Below are 22,047 nucleotides of genomic sequence, written 5' to 3' on the forward strand. Positions count from 1 at the left end.
AATTCAATATGGGTTCCCAAAAAATCACCCACTTACAATGCTTTTTTAAGTCACTGCCCTGTTACCCAGCATTGGCCCACAATTTTTGTCAAACAGAAGGCATCCCAAAATATCTGCTGGGTGACAGACTCTCTCTCTAGTATAACTCTTACTTGAAACACATGTGAACTTGATGTTTTTTAAGTTCGATCGGTTGGGTGTTTTAGTTTTGGGTCTACACTGGCAAAATCGGTGTTTAATCTGCATGATCTAAACTTCACTACAGAAAACCATTTCTCATTCTTCTTTTACTTTTGGAGCACACCTAGTGGTGCTCAGGGCTTACTTCTGGTTCTGTGCTCAGAGATCACCACTCCTGGCAGGCTTGGGAGAACAAATGGGGTCGGGGATCAAATCCAGGTTGGGGCGTGTTTAAGTCAAGCACCCTGCAGGTGGTACTATCATTCCAGCCTCTATGCCTCATTCTGAAGTAGTGTATTATACGGTTCACACAGACATGCAGGTAGGAATGTAAAGCATGACTCTCAGACTTACCTTGCTATGAGGATCAGCAAACATTCGGGTGAAGATCTCACATAATCTTTTCAATTCTACTCGACTAGAGAAAATAATATGGAAAAAATATATTAAAAATGCAGTAAGTCAGTGGAAATTGCTTAAGATGTGGCATATTTTTTTGGAGGGGGGCATATCTGGCTCTGCACTTTGTACTTACTACTGGCAGGGCTCTGGGGACCATATGGGGTGCTGGGAATTGAACCCAGGTTAGCTGCATGCAAAAGCAAGCTCCCAACCTGTTGTACTATCACTCCAGTCTCATGTGACTTTTTTTTTTTTAGTTTTGGGGTCTCACCCAATGATGCTCAGGAGTTATTTCTGGCTCTGCACTCAGGAACTGTTCTTGGGGATACGGGGTGGGGGGATATAGGATGCCAGGGATCGAACTTGGGTCAGACCAAGGTAAGGTACGGTAAGCAAGGCAAGCGCCTTTCCCACTGGATTATCGCTCCAGCCCTCCATGTGATTTTTAAAATCCCTTTATTTTAGTCAATTTGTATACCTTCTTTTTATGATTTTTTTAAATATAACAAAGCCTTTTTTAAAAAGATGAACTGTCTTATGAATTCATGGTGAAGTTAAACAGGAAGATAAAACCACAGTGGTTTTGCTCTCCTTTTCAGATGAGAACACTGAGTTATTAGGGACTGGCTGCCCAAGTTCACAGACGTGAAAATGACAAAGTCGTGAATGAAATCCACATCTCTCTCTCCTGCCACAGATGAAAGACGATGGACCCAACTGGGAAAAGCATGTGCGTGGGGGACCGACAGACCTAGCGCTTAATTTAGTTCTACTACCGACCATGTACCCTGGTATCTTTATAGCCAGGTCATTTAGCAGGTGAAAAGCTCTCTCATGGCTGCTGAAGACTGAAGAAGAGAGAGCACATCTTGCCAACAATGTGCCGAAACCACAGCCAAAACTCACTTCACCCTAGCAGCTCTTTTGTTTTCTCTCATCTTCAACTGTCCTCCTGAATCACCCACTCCCCTTCACTGGGGGTGAGGAAGGGGTTTCGGCCACTCCCAGTGGTGATCAGGAGCTTCCCGGTTCAAGGGATCTCGAACTGCTGGGAACCAAACCCAGCGCCTCGCACGCTCAAGGCAAGTGCTCTACCGCTGAGCATGTCCCCAGCCGCCGAACCCCACTCACGTCAAGGCCGGAGAGAAGGGTCAGCTCCTGCTGAAATCATTCCTGAATAATGTCCTCCCACAGGGACGAGACAGCTGGGACCAACAGTACTTTGACAATATTAATAACTCGATCTAGACTAGATCGGTGCTTATCAAGAGATTTCTAAATTACTAGTTTGATGGCCTCCATTTTAGCCTCTTCCTATGCATGTGTGTATATTTAAACACTGCTTATCAAATTATCCAAAAGTGTAATGAATGATACCAACCTGCAAAGTAGTTTTATTATTATTATTTTGGCTTCGGGCCCTCATCTGGTGATGTTCGGGGGTTGCCCCTGGCTCTGTGCTCAGGGATTACTCCTGGCCATGCTCAGGAGACCACATGGGATGTTGAGGATCAAGCTTAGGTCAGCTGCGTGTGCAAGCGCCTTTTCTCCCACCCCTCCACCTCTTTTTCCTCTCTCTCTCTCTCTGTTGCGTTTTGGGTCAACCCAGTCGTGCTTAGGGCTGACTCCTAGCTCTGTGCTCAGGGATCGCTTCTGGCAGATTCAGGGTATCATATGGGATGCTGGGGGTTGAACTTGGGTTGATTGTGTGCAAGATAAGTGCCTCATCTGTTGTTCTATCACTCCAGCTCCCCCCCGCCCCCCCGCCCCCACAACGTTTTTGGAAGGCAAAGACCTTAGCCCCTTTAGTGTCTTTTTTCCCAGCACCTGAAACTGTATCAGCCCTCCATTAATGACAGGGAAATGAGTTAAGCCTGAGGAGTGCAAAATAGGACTCAAACTGAACCCACAATTTTGTCCTTGGGTCCTCACCTCAGCGTTCTTTGGCTCTTCAGTAAGTTCTGCAGGCCTAGAAGCCCTTCTTTCCTTTCTGACCAGTTTGAACTAGCACAGTGGTTGAGAACTTCCGCTACGTCCTCAGTCTGCCGCAGATAATGGGGAATGCCACCATTCCTGGAGCCATAGGAGCGCTCAGAGCAAACACTCGAGGCATCACTGTTGGCATCGTCATCAGAATACATCCCATATGGCTCATATCTCCTCCTCACAGGCTTCTTCTGCCAGATCCAGTGAGAAATGGGGGTGATTGAGGAAGAAATGGAAAGGCGAAATGACCATGAGTCATACCAAACAAAATCAACAACAAAGAGTTTAAATGAAAAAGGAAAACACACACATACACACACACGTACACACACAAAACGTAAACAACGCACCACATTTTCCCTGTGCTGTTTACAGACTGGGGAAACCAAAACAGAAGAGCAGTCACCTAGAAGGTGTAGTAAAGAGAAAAAACAGAGAGGCCCAGAGAAAGCAGCAGGTTCTCAGGAAAAGTGTGGATGGTGCCAGCCAAATGGACCTTGGGTGATGGTCCTGCGGCCATGCGGAGGGACTGTGTTACTCCAGAAAGCCCGGAGCCCTCGAACTTCAGTCCTTATTCAAGACAGGGACAGGGTGACCTCACACAGGCTTGATGACAGGATAAAATGTATCTATTAACTGATCTGGTTCATCTCTTAATTTATGGCAGGTATGTGCACCTGGCAACCTCTTCCTAATTAAGAGCAATAGATGGTGAGTGGGATTAGTCTTTAGGCAAATTATCCTCTTAATATTCATGATTTCAAGTGTAAAACTGAAGAATCAAAATAAATAAATAAAACTGAATATCAGTGGCAGAGAAATCTAAGTAAAGGACCCTTAAATCATCATTTTGTAATGTAAGGAGGCTTCCTGTAGACTACAATAATCACATTATTTATTTCTTTGAAGAGAATAAATATGTTCATTTACTTGGAATTAAAAATCATAAAACATAAATAATTTATCAACAGTTATATAAAACTGATAAAAAATTTTAATACAAGAGAGTAAGTTCTTGGCCTAAACTATACAAAAATCATTTTCTAATGATTTATTATATGTTCCAATCTGCTCAGCACAGGTCTGCTTTCTGAAGTCTACTGTCCCATCATAATTATTAACAGCACCTTCTTCCACACTCAAAAGTATCTTTGTTAGGATGATGAATTGTTATTTATACAGAAATTAGATTCCTAGAGTAAGAGAAGAGTTGAATAAATCCATTCATAAAATAATGACATCAGAGTAGACACACACTGAGTTAATAAATAAAATGAAACATTAATTGGAACAGAAGAGCTTGACAATCAAAAGAAACACTAAAACAAATGTGAAAGGTGACTGAATCCATCACTAACAAAAGCTTCACCAGATTCAACGAAATCATAATTCAGACCAGAATTTCTAAACAATATTTTTTTTGGGGGGGGGGGGGGTTGCTTTCACTAGCTCCTAAAATACTCGCAACAGCAAAAAATAAAAGTTGTAAAACAAAAGTTAAAGCACCGGTACCTTGCTCCTGGAGTCTCCTAACAGCTGTAGGCAGGAAAATATTGAAGGGTAGGGAAAAAGCATAGAGAATTATGTCAGAAGCGTATGTGGGGATTGTTCTTGCAACAAAAGTGTACAGCAAAACATATCTGAGCAAACAAAAAATACAGGTTAGCAAGCGGTTCATATCAAGCGCATAATAATCAAGGAAGCTTTCACAAATGGCATTTCCTATGCTCTCACATCTCTAATAAGACCTGTGACCACTTTTTAACTCTTTCTTGCAGTAATTCCTTGCTTAAACTGTCCTCCTACCCCTGAGGTGACACTCTAAAGTCACCATATGTTCCGCTGTCTATTCCTAAAATATGTTCTGTCTTCCTGTCCTGGTCTTCTGATCTGTAAGGCAAAGACTGTGTACCATTCCTGTGTTCGCTCTGCTGAAGCAGCTCACCTGGAGAGACAGAGAAGTCTGGGCAGAACAGTGATAAGGGCAGCCTGACTGTAATGAGAGTTAGAACTCAGAAGAAAGTCCAAGTTCAATAAAGCCTAAGCTCAAACTCTTACATCCTGTTCTGCACCTTCAAGCTTTGTACATAGTTCCTTGTGCATTTCTTTAAAGAACTGTGAGACCCTCCTGCATTTACTTGGAAGATCAATTTAACAAGCATTTCACATATTCATCATATCCCACCTTGCTGATCTGTACTTCTGAAGGGCTCTGATTAGACAGAAGACTCTAAACCTGCTACTTCAACTTAAGCAACTCCACAGAATTCTGTTCCAGTGCACGAGACTCTGATGGTAAAGGTCAGGACGAGGGTCATCATCCTGAATCCCAGTATCTGTCTGGGGTTAAAAATAAAAACCCTTCTATGTATCAGGAATAGAGCTGGCCAGGGAGACTGGATTTACAGGCCAACCACACTGCTGGCTCAGAGATATTTGTCAAAGAAAATCTGACTGAGCAAGAATAAATGAGGGAGAGAAGAGATGGGACAAAAGAGAGAGTTCCTGGCGTTGAAAAGTGTAAAATTTATCTGAGGGAAAAAGGCTGTATTTAAAATGTTTAGGGCCTGGAAACAGGGCATTTTCTAATATCCTTTTCCTTAGAAGAGATTAAGTCTTGAACAGCACAAGCAAGACCAAACAGTCCTCAAGAGTTGCCTGTTTTAAGTGCCAGGCACATAAACTAATATGCAGAGACTGTCTTACTGCTAGCTGGAATGTGTCTTTAAAAAGCCATTTGACTATAATCTGATTCTACCACGGAACCTGTTTGCTAGAACCATTAGATATATAGAAATAGATACTACTTTTTTTATGTATTACTTTATCATGAAGTAAAAATCTATTCTACCACATCTTCATAGCCTCAAAGAGCTCATCTTAAACTCTGGAAAAATGGGACTGGGATAGTACAGCGGGGAGGGCATTTGCCTTGCCGTTGGCTAACCCAGGATGGATCCCCGCCATCCAATATGGTCCCTGGAGCACAGTCAGGGTGACTCCTGAGTGCAGAACCAGGAGTTAGCCCCAAACATAGCTGGGTCTGGCCCAAAACAAAACAAAACAAAAATTTAAGAGAATCTGGGAAAGAGTCTTTAAATAGTGACTCAAAGACACATTAAAAACCAAAAACTAGAAACATAAAATCATATGGAACAACTAGGAGGAGAATCAATAGAAGATTTTTTTTTAAGCTTCAAACTCCATTACTGACTGGCTTAACAGTATGTTTAGGCATGCCATCAGAGCCTGTAAAGCAACAGAAGCAGTAGAATGGAAATAAGAAATGCTGGGGGCAGGGGAGAGTGGATAAAAGAAAGTAAGAAGCCCATGGCATCAGAGAAACCCGATGTCATCTAAACTTCCTTGTTACTTAGGAGCACAGGAGTTACACTGGACAGTAATACTTTCTGGTGAGGCCATTTTCTCTTACATGGAGAAGGTGAACATCTATGAAGAAAGCAACACCAATTTACCCATAACCACACAATTTTCAAGACTGTCAAAGATGAGTTAGCACGTTCGAGGCAATTTCCTGTTAGACAGAGAAAAACATGAGAGGTGGATAGCTCAGACGCTTGATACAGGGCTCTTACCAAGGCATCTGCAACTGCAGCTTCAAGATCTGTACTTGTGCTCAAAACTCGCATGGCATTCACGGAACCTGGTATTCGGCCTGCCTGGCCAAGTCCAAACCGGTCTATTTAAACAGAAAAAAATAGAAAAAGCAAGAGACGTGTCACTTCAATTCAAATGTCCTCAGTTCTCTGCAAGGGGCCCTGCCTCTACCCATCTACTGGAGAGAGGCAAAGAAAGGTCTCTGGCCTGACTGTTGGTTTTAGCTACAACTGACTGGTTTATCAGTGGCTGAGGTTAAGTTTTTTGTATTTAAGAATATCATGCCGTAAATCATCCTGACCATTTAAAGAGGGATTAAATGAAATTTTATTTTTGAAAAGTTGAGGTACAGATGATGGGGTGGGACCTTTTTTAGAGGAGGGAGCTGGCTTATGACTGAGTCTTCAAATCTATTTAGAAAGCATTGTGGTTGGACAAAAGTTCTAATGAAATGTGCACCTTATTATTTTTTTTTATAGTGTCTGAAACAAATTCAACCGACTTGTGGAAATTTTCATTAGTGCCACTACTTTCAGCCATTATTAAGTGCAACTAATCTTAAGAACCTGTTAGTAATGTATCATGTGTATTTAGAAATAATTTTGTTGGAAAATTTTAATAATCACTACAAAAAATTAATATCCTCTCTGTAAAACATTAAACACTCAAACAAGACCAGTATAATTTTTTTCTCGAGTTCTGTAAGGGGAATTGAAAATGACAGCTTTTATACACAAAAAAATTTTAATTTTGCTTAAATTTTATTTAAAATTAATTTTAGCTGTTCAGACAACTATTTTAAGTTTGCTAATAATCACAGATAAAGATTAATTTGGGGAGGACAGGGGCAAGAAGATGCTGACATGGAGCAGGGCTTCTACATATGTGTGGTATGTGACTATGTTCTAATAAGTCACTTCCCTGCCCAAGATGAACTTTTTAGAAGTCCCACTAAGCCTTCCTTATAAAGTGCTGAGATTAAACTATAACAGGAGAAATGGTATAATTTATTTTTTAAAAGTATATCAAGCTCTCTGCTCATACTAACTTATTTAAAATGTTATTTTTCAGTAAAAAAAAAACCTTTGGAAGAAAAAAGGTTAAGGTGAAAAATATTTTGTCTTTGTTAACAAAAGAGAAAGTGTTTAGACAAGAAAAAATCTGTGTTAACCATATTTTAGTAAAAAAAAAGCTAGTGTTTATTTTTTACAGTACTTCTAGTAATGAAGGATTAGAATAAAAACTAGCATTTCTTTCCTGTAAGATAATGGATTTAAAGTTTCAGCTATAGAGTAAGAATAACCTAAACAACTGGTTAACTTTAAAAGTGAAATACTACTTTGCTTTTTTTAAAATATCAATTTCAAAACATTACACTTTGCACTGCCACAGAAAATAAAAACAATTAAACATTGCTAATCAGAAGTTATATACAATCATGAATTTTATAAAGAAACAAAAATTGTATGTATACTATCCCCTTTTTTAATGTACTGATTATAATGAATGTCAGTACACTGAATTGCTTAAAATTATGGTTGTATTTTAAAATCTATGTGCCTATAAAGACAAAATAGTGATATCTACATACCTACAAATATACGAATTTATCAGCTGAAATGAAACACGAAAATTTGTTTTATGGTTTATAAACGAACTGTGTTTACTGCTTTCCATTAAAAAAGGGTAGATAGTAAGAGATTTATGAACAAAATGAAAATAATTCAGTTATAAGCCATTTAAAAATTACCCAGCATAAACTTAAATAGAGTCTTAAAAAAAAAAGTAGATCTCATGCCAGCAATTCTTGCTCCAGGGATAATACTGATTTTTCAGACAAAATTAAAACTGTAAGAACAATGCAATTATTCTTCCCAGATGCATACTGCTTTGCCATACACAGTGACTGCAAATCATGTGATATCTAACATAGATAATTTGAATTTCAGATCTTAAGGACAAATGATTGTCTGGATTCAAACAAAATTATAAGCCTTTGTTTTCACCAGACGCTGGTCTGCTCTGCATTCTCAGTGCTGTAACTCGGATGAAGCTCCATCTCCAGAGAATGGATACTTATGACTGTGCCCTGGGTCTGGCCCTTCCTCTGCAGGGAATACACTCATCAGAGTAGATCTGATAAAATGCACAGCCAGTTTCAGGGGCAACATAGGAAATGCCTCATGCTGTGAACTGGCCACAGCTCTCACCATGGACAGTCTACCTTTTAAAGATATGCCTCACTTAACTTGGAGACGATCAGCATATCAAAATGGTAATAGCTAAATCTGGCAGACTGTTGTATAATTAATTGTTGGCTTATTGCTTTCTGCCCCAGTTGCCAATCAGGGGGTTTCTGGTATTACTCACTGGGGTGAAAATGGAAGATTTTAGGGCCTGCAGGCTGCAAAGGCTACTACCTTTAGCCTCACTTTATTGTCATTTAAATGGTGAATTTATTTTCCTGTAAAAGTACTAGGACAATGCATTTATTTGTATACATATGAAATTCCATATACTACAATTTGGAACAAATGGTGGCTAAACAGTGCTTCCAAATGATTAGCACCTTGACATTAATAACTGACATTAATAATCACTTTATTGGGAGCAAAGAACTTTGGAGATGAAAGAGTCCATTGGATGATATGCATACCCAAAGGCCATAATGACCTTTCAAGAAATTTATTTTTGGTTATTCTCTTTGGGGAGGGAGTAAAAGGGAAAAGAACTGCTTTCTCATTTTTGTTGTTGTTTTTGATTGTTTTTAACACAAATATGGACACTGGAGAAATGATATTTTCAAACAGGCTAAAAAGCATCTACAGCCTATTAACAGAACCATAAACATTCAACAACTTAAAAAAAAATTAAAGCACATCAGAAAAAAAAAAACATGAGGTGCATACATGCCAAGTGCTAGCCGACACTGATGAAAACAAATGTTAAATGAGTGTGAAACTAGAACACATGAAGAAGCCGAGTCATGCAGTTAGCACTTGTTCACCTGACTGCCCCACAGATTCAGCAGTGGAGAGAGCACTAGTGGACCTGGAATGACGTCGAGAGGCTGCAGGTAAAAGGAACGGCAACACCCACAGGATTAACACAGAAGTACCAGAGACAGGAAATGCCACAGTCCAGAGGGAATGCAGGGACTGCTACCAACAAGGCCATGTTTGCTCATGAAAAGAAATGGTGCTGGGGATGAATGATGGCAAATGCCAATTCCCAAACCTCATGGCCACCTGCTGGCTCTCGCGCAGCTATGAAACACACGGGCACAACAAAGGCACTCTTTGAGGTGTTCCATACTGTATGCATCGACTAACTCAGACTCCAGGTGGATAGTTACGCCACGAAGCCTCTAGCAGTCATTATGGAAATATGCAACATGAAGAACATCGGGAGTCACAGTGCACCATTACACCCCAGAGTGGAACAGGAGGAGGATGGATTACTAACTCGGCTCACGAGATGTCTCATCGGTGTGATGCATATGCAACCATGCACCAAAAACAAAAGCATAGAAGTTCATAATGTTATTTGAACAGAAATAGAATGAAATCACAAGGGGGCTACACAATTGGAATTCTTTTCCTCAATCTAATTTTTTTTGTTACTGTTCTGTTGCATGAGTATCCTCATTATTAATGCCTATATTATCTGACTGTTGGAAATTTAGTTGTAATTGGCTGAATGACATTCTTGGGAGAGGCACTTGTTGTGTACTTTGGCTATGAACACCAGTTCTGAACTACAACTGGAGTCAAAATCTAGGTTTGGGGAAAATCAGCTATAGGACCTAGGGCAAAGTACCAGACTTCCCTGTGCCTCAGTTTTCTCACCTGTAAAATGGGACCAAGTTAGTACCCACCTCTTGAGAGTTCAAGGGATCAGATATATATATATATATATATACACACACACACGCACATATACATATATACACACACACGCACACATATGTGTATATATATGTGCGTGTGTGTGTGTGTGTATATATAAAAAACATATAAAATGGTGCCAGAGTAACTGTCATAAAAATAATGGGGCTGGTGGTGTGGGTGGTGACAGGATTGTATACAAACTCCACTTTACATTCAGACATTAAACATTATTTAGCAAGTTTTCACAATAAGCATATAATTCATCATTCCAAGGACGGGTATACTAACTCCATCATCATGGAGTCAGCAACTTCTCAAGTTAACCATGAAATATTAGCATTAGTTCAAACCATGATACCATTATCATATGGCTTTTCTTTACCTCAGGAAAAGCTTCTTTTAGTAATCTATAAAAAACATGATAGTACCACAGGAAATTCATAGGCTTAACAGAGTATTGCTAAGCATGCAATATTTCATTCATACAACTATAGTATCCTGTACATGTTAACATATATTTAGTTATAAAATATGAAAACCTAAAACTCTTCAATAGAATTTAAAGTATTTAAGTTCATGCCACTTTATCAAATGCTCATACCTGTGGTATTATAATACCTGTATGTAGTATTAAATAGCAAAGATTACGTGATCAATACAGGCAAATTTTACCAGCATGCAGAAGTTAGACAAAATAGGAAAAGAAAATTCCTAATTCCTCATGCTGCACAGAAATAAACTGATAATATTCTACAGCTTTCATAACACTGTACTGTGATAGTTTAAATGAAATATAGGATTTAAACTAAGGTTCAATCTGAAAGTTTCTTATAGTCTTTCGTGTCAATAGAATATTCCACAGCAAATCAATCAGATGATGAGTCTCTATCACATATGTTCATGAACCCCTAACAAAAGTAAGTGACTTAGATCCAAGTCTGATTTACAACAGTTCCTAGCCCATAATTTCATTTACAAGTTTTCAGTGTCATCATATATATCCGTGCCATTGAAATAACCCCAAATAATCTTGCAGTAAAAGTGCAAACCATCAACTATTTGCTCACTGAAAAACTTTCCCTGTTAGTTATGTGTAGCTGTGTGAGTTAAAGGACACTAACACACAATCTCACCAACTTATAAAGGGAATAGGAAAGGCTTATTAAAATGAATGAGGATAAGGAAACTTTGTGTTAGCTGAAGTGCCTGTGGGGACAAGCACCTTCTCACACCCGAGCTTGGACTTCAAAACTCGAAGGGTAATGCTCAAGCTTTGAAGTCAGACCTGTATTCAAACTCCACCTCAACCTCTGAGCTGTGTAATCTTGAGACAAAGTGACTTCACCTGGGGCTAGAGAGAGAGAGAGAGTGGCACCCCATCTGATTTTAAAAGTTAATTAATTAATTAAAAAGCAGTGACTTAATCTATGTAAGTCCTTGTTTTGTCATCTGGCATAGGGGAACAATGTTGTCCTCGAGGGTAGACACAGCACAGAAGATTATGCCCACGAAACACTCAGAATCATACTGGGTGCATGCAAGCACCATTTTTTTTTTAAACTGGACTAAGCTTCAGATTTAATTCATGGGGAGTTTGGGGGGAGGGAAAGAAAAGCCATGGAATAAAAATTCAGCTCAAACAATGTCAACTTTTGCCCAGACTACAACAAAAGACGTGTTGATGCTAGCTTTCCATAGGAAGGGGAGATAGTGGCTAGTATATTCTGACTGCGTATACATTTGTACATGATACATTTCAACACTCTTAAGCAGACATTTAAGCAAATGAATTTTTAGCAAAGAAAAAAAGTGAAAAACAGACTTAAGACCACTGAACTACTCAAGCTTCAATCAGGACCTCAAGAATTCAGCACCTCTTTGCCTGGTCCATAGACAACATGCTGGACTACAAAAGCTGCTTCCATGGACTGGAACAGAAGGACAAGGACACATATGAAATACAGACGCTGAGTAGCTGCTAAGAGGTATGAAACAGTCAGACACAGCCTGGACTGTTCACTCATAACAGGTTGTTGGGAAGGTCAGAAGCTGAGCAAGGATGCATAGGTTTATAGCCTTTAATTAAAAGGAAAAATCACCAGTTCATTCAGGAAAAAATAAAAATAAAAAAAGCAATCATCATTGTCCTGATTTGTTGAGAATTCTGACCTATTGCGTCAGACTGCTGTGGGATAGCTAGTGTGTTCTGGGCGAGCTGTCCCTCTTGGAGTCGCAATGCTAGTAAGACTGACCGTCTCCTAAAGGTGCCTTCTCTCGGAGTCCCGGGAATCACAGGGCAGGGCTCCTGCCTGGGTTGACCTATTCTTTTGCAGTACTGCCCAAAGGACAATGGGTCATAAAGAAATATCAGGGCTTGATTACTGACATCAATTGAGAAAAAAAGATATTCAGAAGAAGCGTTTGACATTAGAAGAGGATAGAGGCAAATATTAAGACCTTCATTCTTTTGGTGATAATATCCATCTCTGGCACTGACCTTGATACAGTAAGAGTCTGGCTATATGATTAGAATTGAAACAGCAGACTGCTCCTGTCCAACAGTTCCAAAAAACTTCAGGTCTAGGGCTAATCGCTGTAAAATTATTTCCACCTATTATTACACTAAACCAAGAAGAAAATACTGCATTGACTGAAGAATACAAAGTATCTTTTTTTGTGAAAGTATGCATTGATGGTTATCTATAAGGATTAATAACTTGCACCAGGTGAAAAAGTTAAAATATGCCCATTTTAGAGACAGGGCAAGACTATTAAAACTAAAAAAGGAAAGGTAACTGTCAAATATAAAGAATACAAGTTTCTCTTTTTATATGACATCCTGAAATTTTGAAAATATAAATTCTGGCTATAAGAAAAACTGAGGGGATGAGAAGTAAGACAGCTTCATGGGCATATGGCTAGCTATATGAGATACACACTTATAGTAGTTCCTGGCAACCCAATACTGATTTGGGGTGGGGGGGAGGCAGGGTGGGTATGGGGATGGCATGAGTCACAGACATTAAACAGCCTATGGATCCCAGGAAGAATAAAAATATCTGGAGTTAACAGTGAATGTCGTACAGTTCTGCACTGTGTTGCACAAACTCAGAAGTTTAATCAAAGTGCCGCTTTAGTATGGCATTAAAGAAAGCTTTCACTCAGCAAAAAAACGTGGCTAGTATCTTCATGCTGCTGTAAGACTAATGCCATCAACTCTTGTTTCCTAAATGTTATTGTGCTTTTCTTTGACTTCTTACTTGAACTCAATCACATATGGCCTAATTGCCACTAATTAAAAAAAAAAAAAAGAAAAGGTAATTCCAAAGTCAGTAATTATAGCTATGCTCTGGAGCAGCGTTACTTCTAAGCAGAAAATGTTATTACCACAGAGGGGCGAGCCTGGAAGCAAGTGGCCAACTACAACGGCTGTACAAAGTGAAGTGGTGCTTTTTTCCTCCAATATTATCAAAATCGGAAGCTGCCGCAATTTAAGCATGCAGAGGGGGGACAACGAAGGGGAACTAAGGAAGAGGAGAGAAAGAAGAAAGGATCACAAGACAGCAGAGGAGGGAAAGCAGGTCATTCCACCCAGCGGTGTCTCGGACAAGCATTTGGAGCGGGGAAGGAACTCTTTGCTCTGAGAGTCAGCGCCTACGGGTACTCACCAAGCGGAGGAAAGCCCCGAGCAGGGCTCGTATCTCGGCTGCTCTCACGGCTGGTATCGCGGCTGCACCCCTGACTCATGCTGGGTCGAGGGATACGGCTGCTCCGTGCTAGTGTGCAGCATGAGGGGTTTCAGAGAAGGTGAACAAGTTTAATGAAGGCAGAAAACTCACAAAATGTCAGTCACATTCTGTTCAAGTCATCCCGAGCGAAGTGGCCAGCGTGAGGAGTTCTGACCACCGAACACCAAGCCACGCTGATCTTTCCCTGACTCTCTTTGACAATAGGAGCGAATTTTGCAGGATGCCTCTGTTGCGGTCAAAGCCTCCGAAAGCTACACATTTTAGTAGGAAGGTGAAATCATACGCAAATGTTAGAAATGAAAAGAAAAGCTTCCAAAGAAAAAGACAGCTTTCCAAAGAGCAAACTGGCAATGGGGGGGCAAAAAACACAAGATCCAAAAGTCTTTCGGACACGATCAGTTTTCATAGTTTCAGCAAACATGTCCAGAAGAGGATAAAGACCAAAGCCATTTTCAAATGCACTAAGTTCTTAGATAATTTTAAATGGATTTTAAAGACAGAAAAATAAAAGATTCTGGCCACTGAAATCCATGAACTTACCTAACTGAAAGGAAGAGTGTTCACTTTTCCCAGCCTAGCCTTCTTTGCAAAGAAGTCTAATTAGACACAATTAGACACTGTCCATACTTCAAACTGAACCAACAGTTAACCAACAGTTAAAGAGACTGATTGCTGATCCACTTTCTTCTACTGGTCCCAATAATTAATCCCTGCTTTCCACCTCTGGTCCCGGTTAAGCACCTTCACTAACCCAGCCCTATACATCAGTCTATAGTCTGTGTACTGATAAGTTCAAAGAGCCATCCATATTAAAGGATCCCTCCACTGATTGAAAATTGCCAATTACTATGATTATTAATGGATGAGTTAACTATTGTCATGAGTAGAAAACTGAGAAGACAGTCACTCACAGTAATGTCTAGTATAATCTGGCTATAATGCACAGAAAAGACCATAATTGGAAAAAAATATCAAAATGCAGTAAGGCAAATATGCAGAAACAAATCTGCATAGTGACTATGTGTACTTATTTCAGTAAGGGCCACTAGAAATAGTAATTTTTTCCATTTTTAAAGGATATACTGCGACTCGAGTGGTAGCACAGCGGGTAGGGGCATTTACCTTGCACGCAGCCCACCCGGGTTTGATTCCCAGCATCCCTTATGGTCCTCCGAGCACTGCCAGGAGTAATTCCTGAGTGCATGAGCCAGAGTAACAACCCCTGTTCATAACCGGGTGTGACCCCCCCCCAAAAAAGGATATACTAATTCTGGACTATAGAGAAATACCTTTCAAAGAAATGTTAAAAATCCAACTTGATTCACATAGTTATTTTTACTATACTATAATAAGGATAGCCTATTATTTCACAGCAATGGTCAATTTATTGGCCAAACAAAAACTGCAGTGAAGAGTGTGGAAATTTGAAAAAAAAAAAATCTTTTTAAAAAACTGCTTTCCTACTGTATTCTCTGTTGACAGCATGTTAAGAGTTGAATTAGAGCCTGAATGTTTGTGAACAATGTTCAAGTGTTAGCTTTGGAGAGATAGTCTGGTGCCTTGTACACACCAAAACCAGGTTTGATCTCTGGCAACATATATGGTCCAAGCCCTGGTCAGGAGTGATCCCTGAGTGCCGAGCCAGGAGGATGCCTTTAGCACTGATGGGAAAGGCCCCCAACAAACAAACAAAAAACCCAAGTGTTCAGGTATGTCCTGGCAAGCATAGGTAAGTCACACACAGAAGTAATATCTGAATCAAAGAAAGGTTTTGCTTGAGACTCTCTGTAATGCCTAAATCTGCTTCCTGTGCCTTAGCAACACAAAAATCCCTGAGAATTTAAAGTAGCCATGATGCACTGGTAGTTCTTGAAAACATTCTTAATAATTTAACATTATTATGAATATAGCTTTTATGTTAAGGACTAAAGCTGCAGGTACTAAATCAAATCCTTAAAAAACAAGGGACTATCTACTGACTCCACGGATACATAAGAATTTGTCTAGATTATAAAGCAATGCTGCTTAGGTTCAGATGATTAATATCGGATCTACTTTATGAAATGTCCTTTCCAGTTTACGGTAATTCACCAGTCCCATCACTTGGCCTCTCTGGTTCTAAGTCTCCCCTTGAAAGATTTAGAAAAAGCTCCATAATTTAAATGAGAAACATACTATGAGGTGATGTACATATGTAAATATTTCTGAGATCCTTTTAAAAAGGCATACAAGGGGGCTGGAGCAATAGCACAGTGGGTAGGGTGTTTGCCTTGCACGCGGCCCACTGGGTTCAATTCCCAGCACCCCATATGGTCCCCTGAGCACTTCCAGGGGTAATTCCTGAGTGCAGAGCCATGAATAATCCCTGTGCATCATCGGGTGTGATCCAAAAAAGAAAAAAAAAAAAGAGGCATACATAAAAGTTTTATTCCATTCACTGTAAATAATCAATATATAACTGTTTTTTTAAGAAGGGTGCTTTTATTTAATTTTTGCTTTTTGGGTCATACCTGGTGATGCACAGGGGTTACTCCTGGTTCATGCACTCAGGAATCACTCCTGGCGATGCTCAGGAGACCATATGGGACGCTGGGAATCGAACTTGGGTTGGTCGCGTGCAAGGCAAATGCCCTACCCACTGTACTATCACTCCCAATATATAACTTTTAAACACAGAGTTTTTGGTTTATATAAATACTTAATTGTGCATTTTCTTATGGTTATTGTCTGATTACTTCTGAATTTTCACTCAGCTTCCACTCCCTTATCATTGTTACATCAATGAGATAATTCTTTCCCAGGACTGTGCTGATTTTTTATAAAGAATAAAAAACATAGGAAGAAGAAAGCAGATATTCGAAAATAGAAAATTTAAATATATATGTGTATGTATATTTATGTGTTTGTACATATGTATATATATATGTACACACAGACGTTTATATATACGTACGTATTCATTTTGGGGACTGGAGGTGGACTTGGTTGGAACCACACACAGTGATGCTCAGGGGTTACCCGTCTCTGTACTCAGGAGTCACTCCTGGCAGTGCTTGGGTGACCATATGGGATGCTGGGAATTGAACCCAGGTCAGCCTCATACAAAGCAGGGACCCTATCTGCTGTACTATCTTGCTGGCCCTATATTCTTAACAATGTTTATTTATCTTCTGACATTCTAGGAAATTCATTCACCAATTCTGCCAGGTGTTACATAAGGGTATAAGTAGGCATTCAGAAAAGACCCTTCACAACCCATAGTTGTTTCAAACTACTAAAGTGATTTAGTGGTGATGCCAATAGCTCAAATGTTCAATAATGTAAAACATAAGAAGAAAAACATACACTGAAAACCACTTCCAACGATCAACCTACAAGGATTTTTGTCAAAGTATACATAGATAAATCATATTACAAAGATTAAGTAACAAAATTAAAAAGGAATATACCAAATCAATGGTCTCATTAAGTGCCAAAACTAAGCATTCTGGGTGAGATTACTTTATGAAGGTAGAGGGCTAACAGGAGGAAGAGACAATAAAAACCTCTTTGAATGTTCTAAAAGCTGTATTCCTCTAGAGCCTTTGTGAAACGCAGTAAAGTCTTTAAAAGATCATTTGGTTGGTTTTTTGTTTCTTGAGAGATACTCTAGACTCTAATATTTTAAGGGGAAATCTCCTGACTTTGCCATTTAAGAAAGGGTCCTACTAGAACTCATCAAAAGCAGAAGCATGAAGATTGGGGAGCTTGTTCAAAGGACTGAAGCACATGCTTTGCTTGCTGGAGCCCAGAGAGTCAATCCAAGGCACCACACGGTCGTCTGAGAACCACCCCGAGCACTGCACCAGGAGTGTCCCCAAGTAGTGCTGAGGGTGACCCAAAAGCAAAAAAAGAAAAAGAGCAGAAGACTAGGAGCAGTAATAAAACTACCCAAAAGTTCAACACAGGAAAGCTCTATGAGGCACAGGTATTTTCATGTTTTGGTCTTGCAAAAAGTGATCTAAATTAATAACTGCAATAATTATTTATTTTCAATTATTTAAAAAATATTTTCAATCTTTAAGTTTATTTCAGAAAATGTAAGCAGTGAAAAGTAAGAAAACTTTGGGGACCAAAGTGATAGTACAGTGGGTTTGCCTTGCATGTGGTTGACCCTGGTTGGATCCTCAGCATCTATGGTCCTCTGAGCACCGGCAGATGTGACCCCTGAGTACAGAACCAGGAGTAAGCCCTGAGCACCACTGGGCATGGCCCCCAAACAAACAAATGAACAAAAAAGTTTCTTATAGCCTTTTTCAACAGTGAGTGGAGAAAAAGAAAATGAAAGGCAGACTTTTAAATATTGTTAAAGATATTAGCTATTTATCCGATATTTTTATTTGTCCAAAGTAGGATACAAAACAAAGACAAAACAATTTAAATATATATATTATTCTAAAATGAGAGCTTATGATAAAATAAAGAGTGATACTATAGGGCCCCAAGCAGCACTACATCCTCCTATCTGCATTAAACCACGGGCACATGGGGCCGGAGAGCAATAGTACAGCAGGTAAGGCCACTACATGTGGCCCCAAAATAACAATTTTAAAAATCAGGAAGCTCCAAGTAGTACTAAGAAGTGGGAAGAGAGGCTGGAGCAATAGCACAAGCGGGTAGGGTGTGTGCCTTGCACACGGCTGACGCAGGTTCAATTTCCAGCATCCTATATGATTCCCTGAGCACCGCCAAGAATAATACATGAGTGCAGAGCCAGGAGTAACCACTGTGCATTGCCGGATATGACTCCAAAAAAAAAAAAAAAAGAAGTGGGAAGATAAAATTTTGTATTGCTGTGGATGTGCATAGTCTCTCCAACTGAACCTGTCTAAACTTCAAAGCCTTATATATCACTAATTCTTTTTTCAAAAGTATCAAACATGGCTGAATAAATAGCAGTACTCCTACATTAAAGAAACTAAAAAATAAAAGTATCAACTAGATCACACTACTCAAAATAATGTTTCAAGTTAAGTATTCGAAAGAGAACAGAACTATGTAATCCCTAGACAGTTAATAGTGCAGCTCACAGGCTTGTTAAATGCAGTCTTTTCAACTCTCTACAACACAAATTTTAAAGTTAAGACTAGGGACCATCAGAACTCAATGTTACATTAGATAACTGGGTTCATCGACTTTCCAGTTTCAAGAATATCAAAATGGCTTGTTTAGTACAAAAAACCTAAAATCTAAGAAAACAAAAATTAAAAATATGAAATTAATTTGTATGTACTGCCAAGATTTATCTTTATTTAATAATATCTTTATCTTTTATCTTAAAGACAATAAAAAAAGAACAGAAGTCTCATGTGTAGAATTCATGAAGTCAAATGTTTCCCCAATGAAACCAAACCCAAACAAGTAAGACTACAGCATCAAATTTGAAATTCAAGATATTCCAGTCAAGAGATCTCCTCTGGATAATCTTCTCTGTATAACACATACTACTCACTGTTACTATTTCCAAGAAACTTGTTGGTTCATTTAAGCTATGAAATACCAACAGAAAACTGGTTTCTACATAGATTAACAAAGCCACCGCTCAATATTTCACCTACTGTGGAAATGTTAGCCTGTCAACATTTCACTTCTACTTCTTAAGTATCTATCCCACATTTTCATAGTTTACCCCCAAACCTTAAGTTTTATGCTTTTTTCTGGTATGGGAGGGTCACGTGTGGCAGAAATGCTGGAGGAACGGCAGTTTAGGGGATTACCTGGGGTGGGTTCCTACCTGTAAACCATGCCCTCTAAGCTACAAAGCCATCCCACCAAGATTTTTTTTTGGAGGTGAGGGGGATCTTTTGGGGTCACACTCGGCGATGCTCAGGGGTTACTTCTGGCGCTGCACTCAGGAACTAGCCCTGGTGATGCTTTGGTTATCATATGGGATGCTGGGGTTTGGGCCCTGCTCAAACGTGTGCAAACCTTCTATCCTATCGCTCCGGTCCCCATGCCAACGAGTTTTATCTTGACACTGCACAAAGTACAGAAAGGGAAAATAAAGAAAGAAGAGGAAAGAAAAAGAAAAAAAATGTGGGGGCGATAAGGGAAAGGCTTTGAAAAGCTGGACTTCTTGTTCCACGGTCCTTATCTGCCTGAGCCTACCAGACAAACCACCTTCACTTCAATAATCACTTGTTTCTGCAGACACATGCTGCTCCCTCAGCTGCTAAAAACATGCCCTCCTCACCCTAAGAATACCTTTCTAGTCCTGTCTTCCCACCAATGCCCAATTCCCAATCTCACCTGCACTGCATCTCAATAAGATCATTCTGGGAATTCTCACACAGCAGGAAAATCCGGAAGGGTTAGGGAGAAAAGGCTTCACCCGAGGTATCCCTTTTTCTTTGCTGTCAGAACACCTCTCATAGTATTCTGTCATACTGTCTTATACTTTCAGCTCTAAGATCACATGCTCTTTGAAGCTACACTTATCTTCTTTATTTTCTAAGCCAAAGGTCTAGTAATGTCTATAGTAAATCACAGTAAACATTTAAGTGGTAACTGTTGAGAGGACAAATTATTAAGAAAAATAGGCAAATCTAAAAAAATATAATTCTCGTATAGGCTTTTATCCTCAGAAAGCAGAAAAAGTGAGGAAAGGTACAAGCAGATGTTTTTTCATTAAACCACATAACATAACTTGTATTTTTAAAAGGTAGTATAAATAAGGTAAAGGGGCTGGAGCGATAGCACAGCGGGTAGGGCGTTCGCCTTACAAGCGGCCAACATGGCCGACCCGAGTTCGATTCCTCCGCCCCTCTCGGAGAGCCCGGCTAGCTACCGAGAGTATTCGATATGCCAGACACAGTAACAACAAGGTCTCCAATGGAGACGTTACGGGGCCCGCTCGAGCAAATCGACGATCAACGGGAGGGCCTTTACCTTTTACCTTTTAGTATAAATAAGAAATGCATTAAAAATCAAATAGTTAATAACATTTGATTAATAAACTGGCAAGCAAAAACTAAAAATAAAAAGGGTAATAGACCAATTAGCAGCCTTTGAATATAATGTCCTTACGCTCCTGAGTAATTTGTATTATTCCACACATTTGCAAAGAAATTAAAGACTATAGCACAAAAGTAAATATTATACATTTGGTTTTCATCTATGCTTAATTTGTATGTCTGAGCAGTATCATGTACGAATTAAATAGTCTTTGGTCAAATATGCTTTTTCATCAATTATGTGAAGGAAGATTAAAATCAAGACAAGTGCTGCTCTACAAACTGCTTCTGGAACTTTATACAGGACAATGGCTATTAAGTGGTAATTAGTCAAAGAACAACACAGCTTCAGAATGGAGGAAAAGATACCAGCCTGCTGCCAACTGTGATGCTTTTCCAGCAGGGCTATGAAACAAATGCCACAGTAATGTGATTCTTTTCTGTCAACTTGAATAGTGAGCACCACAAATTTTTTAGCATTAATTAAAACTTGACTATGCCATAATTTTATTACAGGGACACAAATATATTTTAACACAGGCAGAGTGACATCCTTGCTTTGGAAATAAGACCCCATTTTTCTTCTTAAGACAAAGTAATTAGACTATAACCAAACCAAAATGCTCATCAGGCAAGACCACTGGGAATCCTTACCTAATCCTATTCGGTTTGGACTTGTCTCTCGGCTGCAACCCTGACTCCGAGGAATCTTGCTTCGTTTTTCAGAAGAGGGTGTCACAGGGGGGCCTCTTGAGGAGCTCCCAGAGAGGCCACCATAACCACTTCCCAGTAGTTTCCCTGGGGAACTTGATCGGCTGCCAGCTAAAAATGAAACAAAACAAAATGGAAGAACAGATATAAACCAGTGCTCCGGGAGCCAGTTAACACAGTAATTTGGATATAATAAAGATAATGGTACATAAAAATAGCTTTCATTTAAGAGAATGCTAATTCGTAAAATTCAAAAGCATAAAAAAATAAAGCTAGTATGAAAGAGTACTTATGCACAGAGAAATTACATGTAAATGTTTACAGAAATGACCTTGAATATTTTAATTTCAAAGACTAATTTAAGCTAAGTACAGAAAGCTCCTGTTCCACATCAAATTTCTACAGATCGTGGCAAAGGTACTGATTTTTTAATTTTTATTTTGGGTTATTAGGGGTGGGGAGCATGTCTTGTAGTGCTCAGAGGTGATCCCTGGTGGTGGTCAAGGGACCACATTCAGT

At 39.4% G+C, this 22,047-nt stretch overlaps 1 protein-coding gene across 24 annotated transcripts in view; it reads right to left on the minus strand.

Annotated features, from left to right (window-relative positions):
• Nucleotides 1-22,047, minus strand: part of CLASP1 (cytoplasmic linker associated protein 1) — a 376,782-nt gene that overhangs the window by 194,220 nt on the left and 160,515 nt on the right. For 8 of the 24 annotated variants that reach the window (XM_056110468.1, XM_056110463.1, XM_056110467.1 and 5 more), the window contains 5 exons: nucleotides 21,472-21,639; nucleotides 6,165-6,268; nucleotides 4,081-4,104; nucleotides 2,515-2,759; nucleotides 535-598 (listed from right to left, as the gene is read on the minus strand). In XM_056110468.1, coding sequence (XP_055966443.1) covers nucleotides 535-598; nucleotides 2,515-2,759; nucleotides 4,081-4,104; nucleotides 6,165-6,268; nucleotides 21,472-21,639 — 605 coding nt within the window. Of the gene's footprint in view, nucleotides 1-534; nucleotides 599-2,514; nucleotides 2,760-4,080; nucleotides 4,105-6,164; nucleotides 6,269-9,193; nucleotides 9,257-13,744; nucleotides 13,853-21,471; nucleotides 21,640-22,047 lie in introns of all 24 variants that reach the window. The other 16 variants (XR_008791890.1, XM_056110448.1, XM_056110451.1 and 13 more) reach the window with 5 other exon arrangements.

The sequence above is a fragment of the Sorex fumeus genome, unplaced genomic scaffold (assembly GCF_029834395.1).
Source record: "Sorex fumeus unplaced genomic scaffold, SorFum_2.1 ptg000009l, whole genome shotgun sequence".
Classification (NCBI taxonomy): domain Eukaryota; kingdom Metazoa; phylum Chordata; class Mammalia; order Eulipotyphla; family Soricidae; genus Sorex; species Sorex fumeus.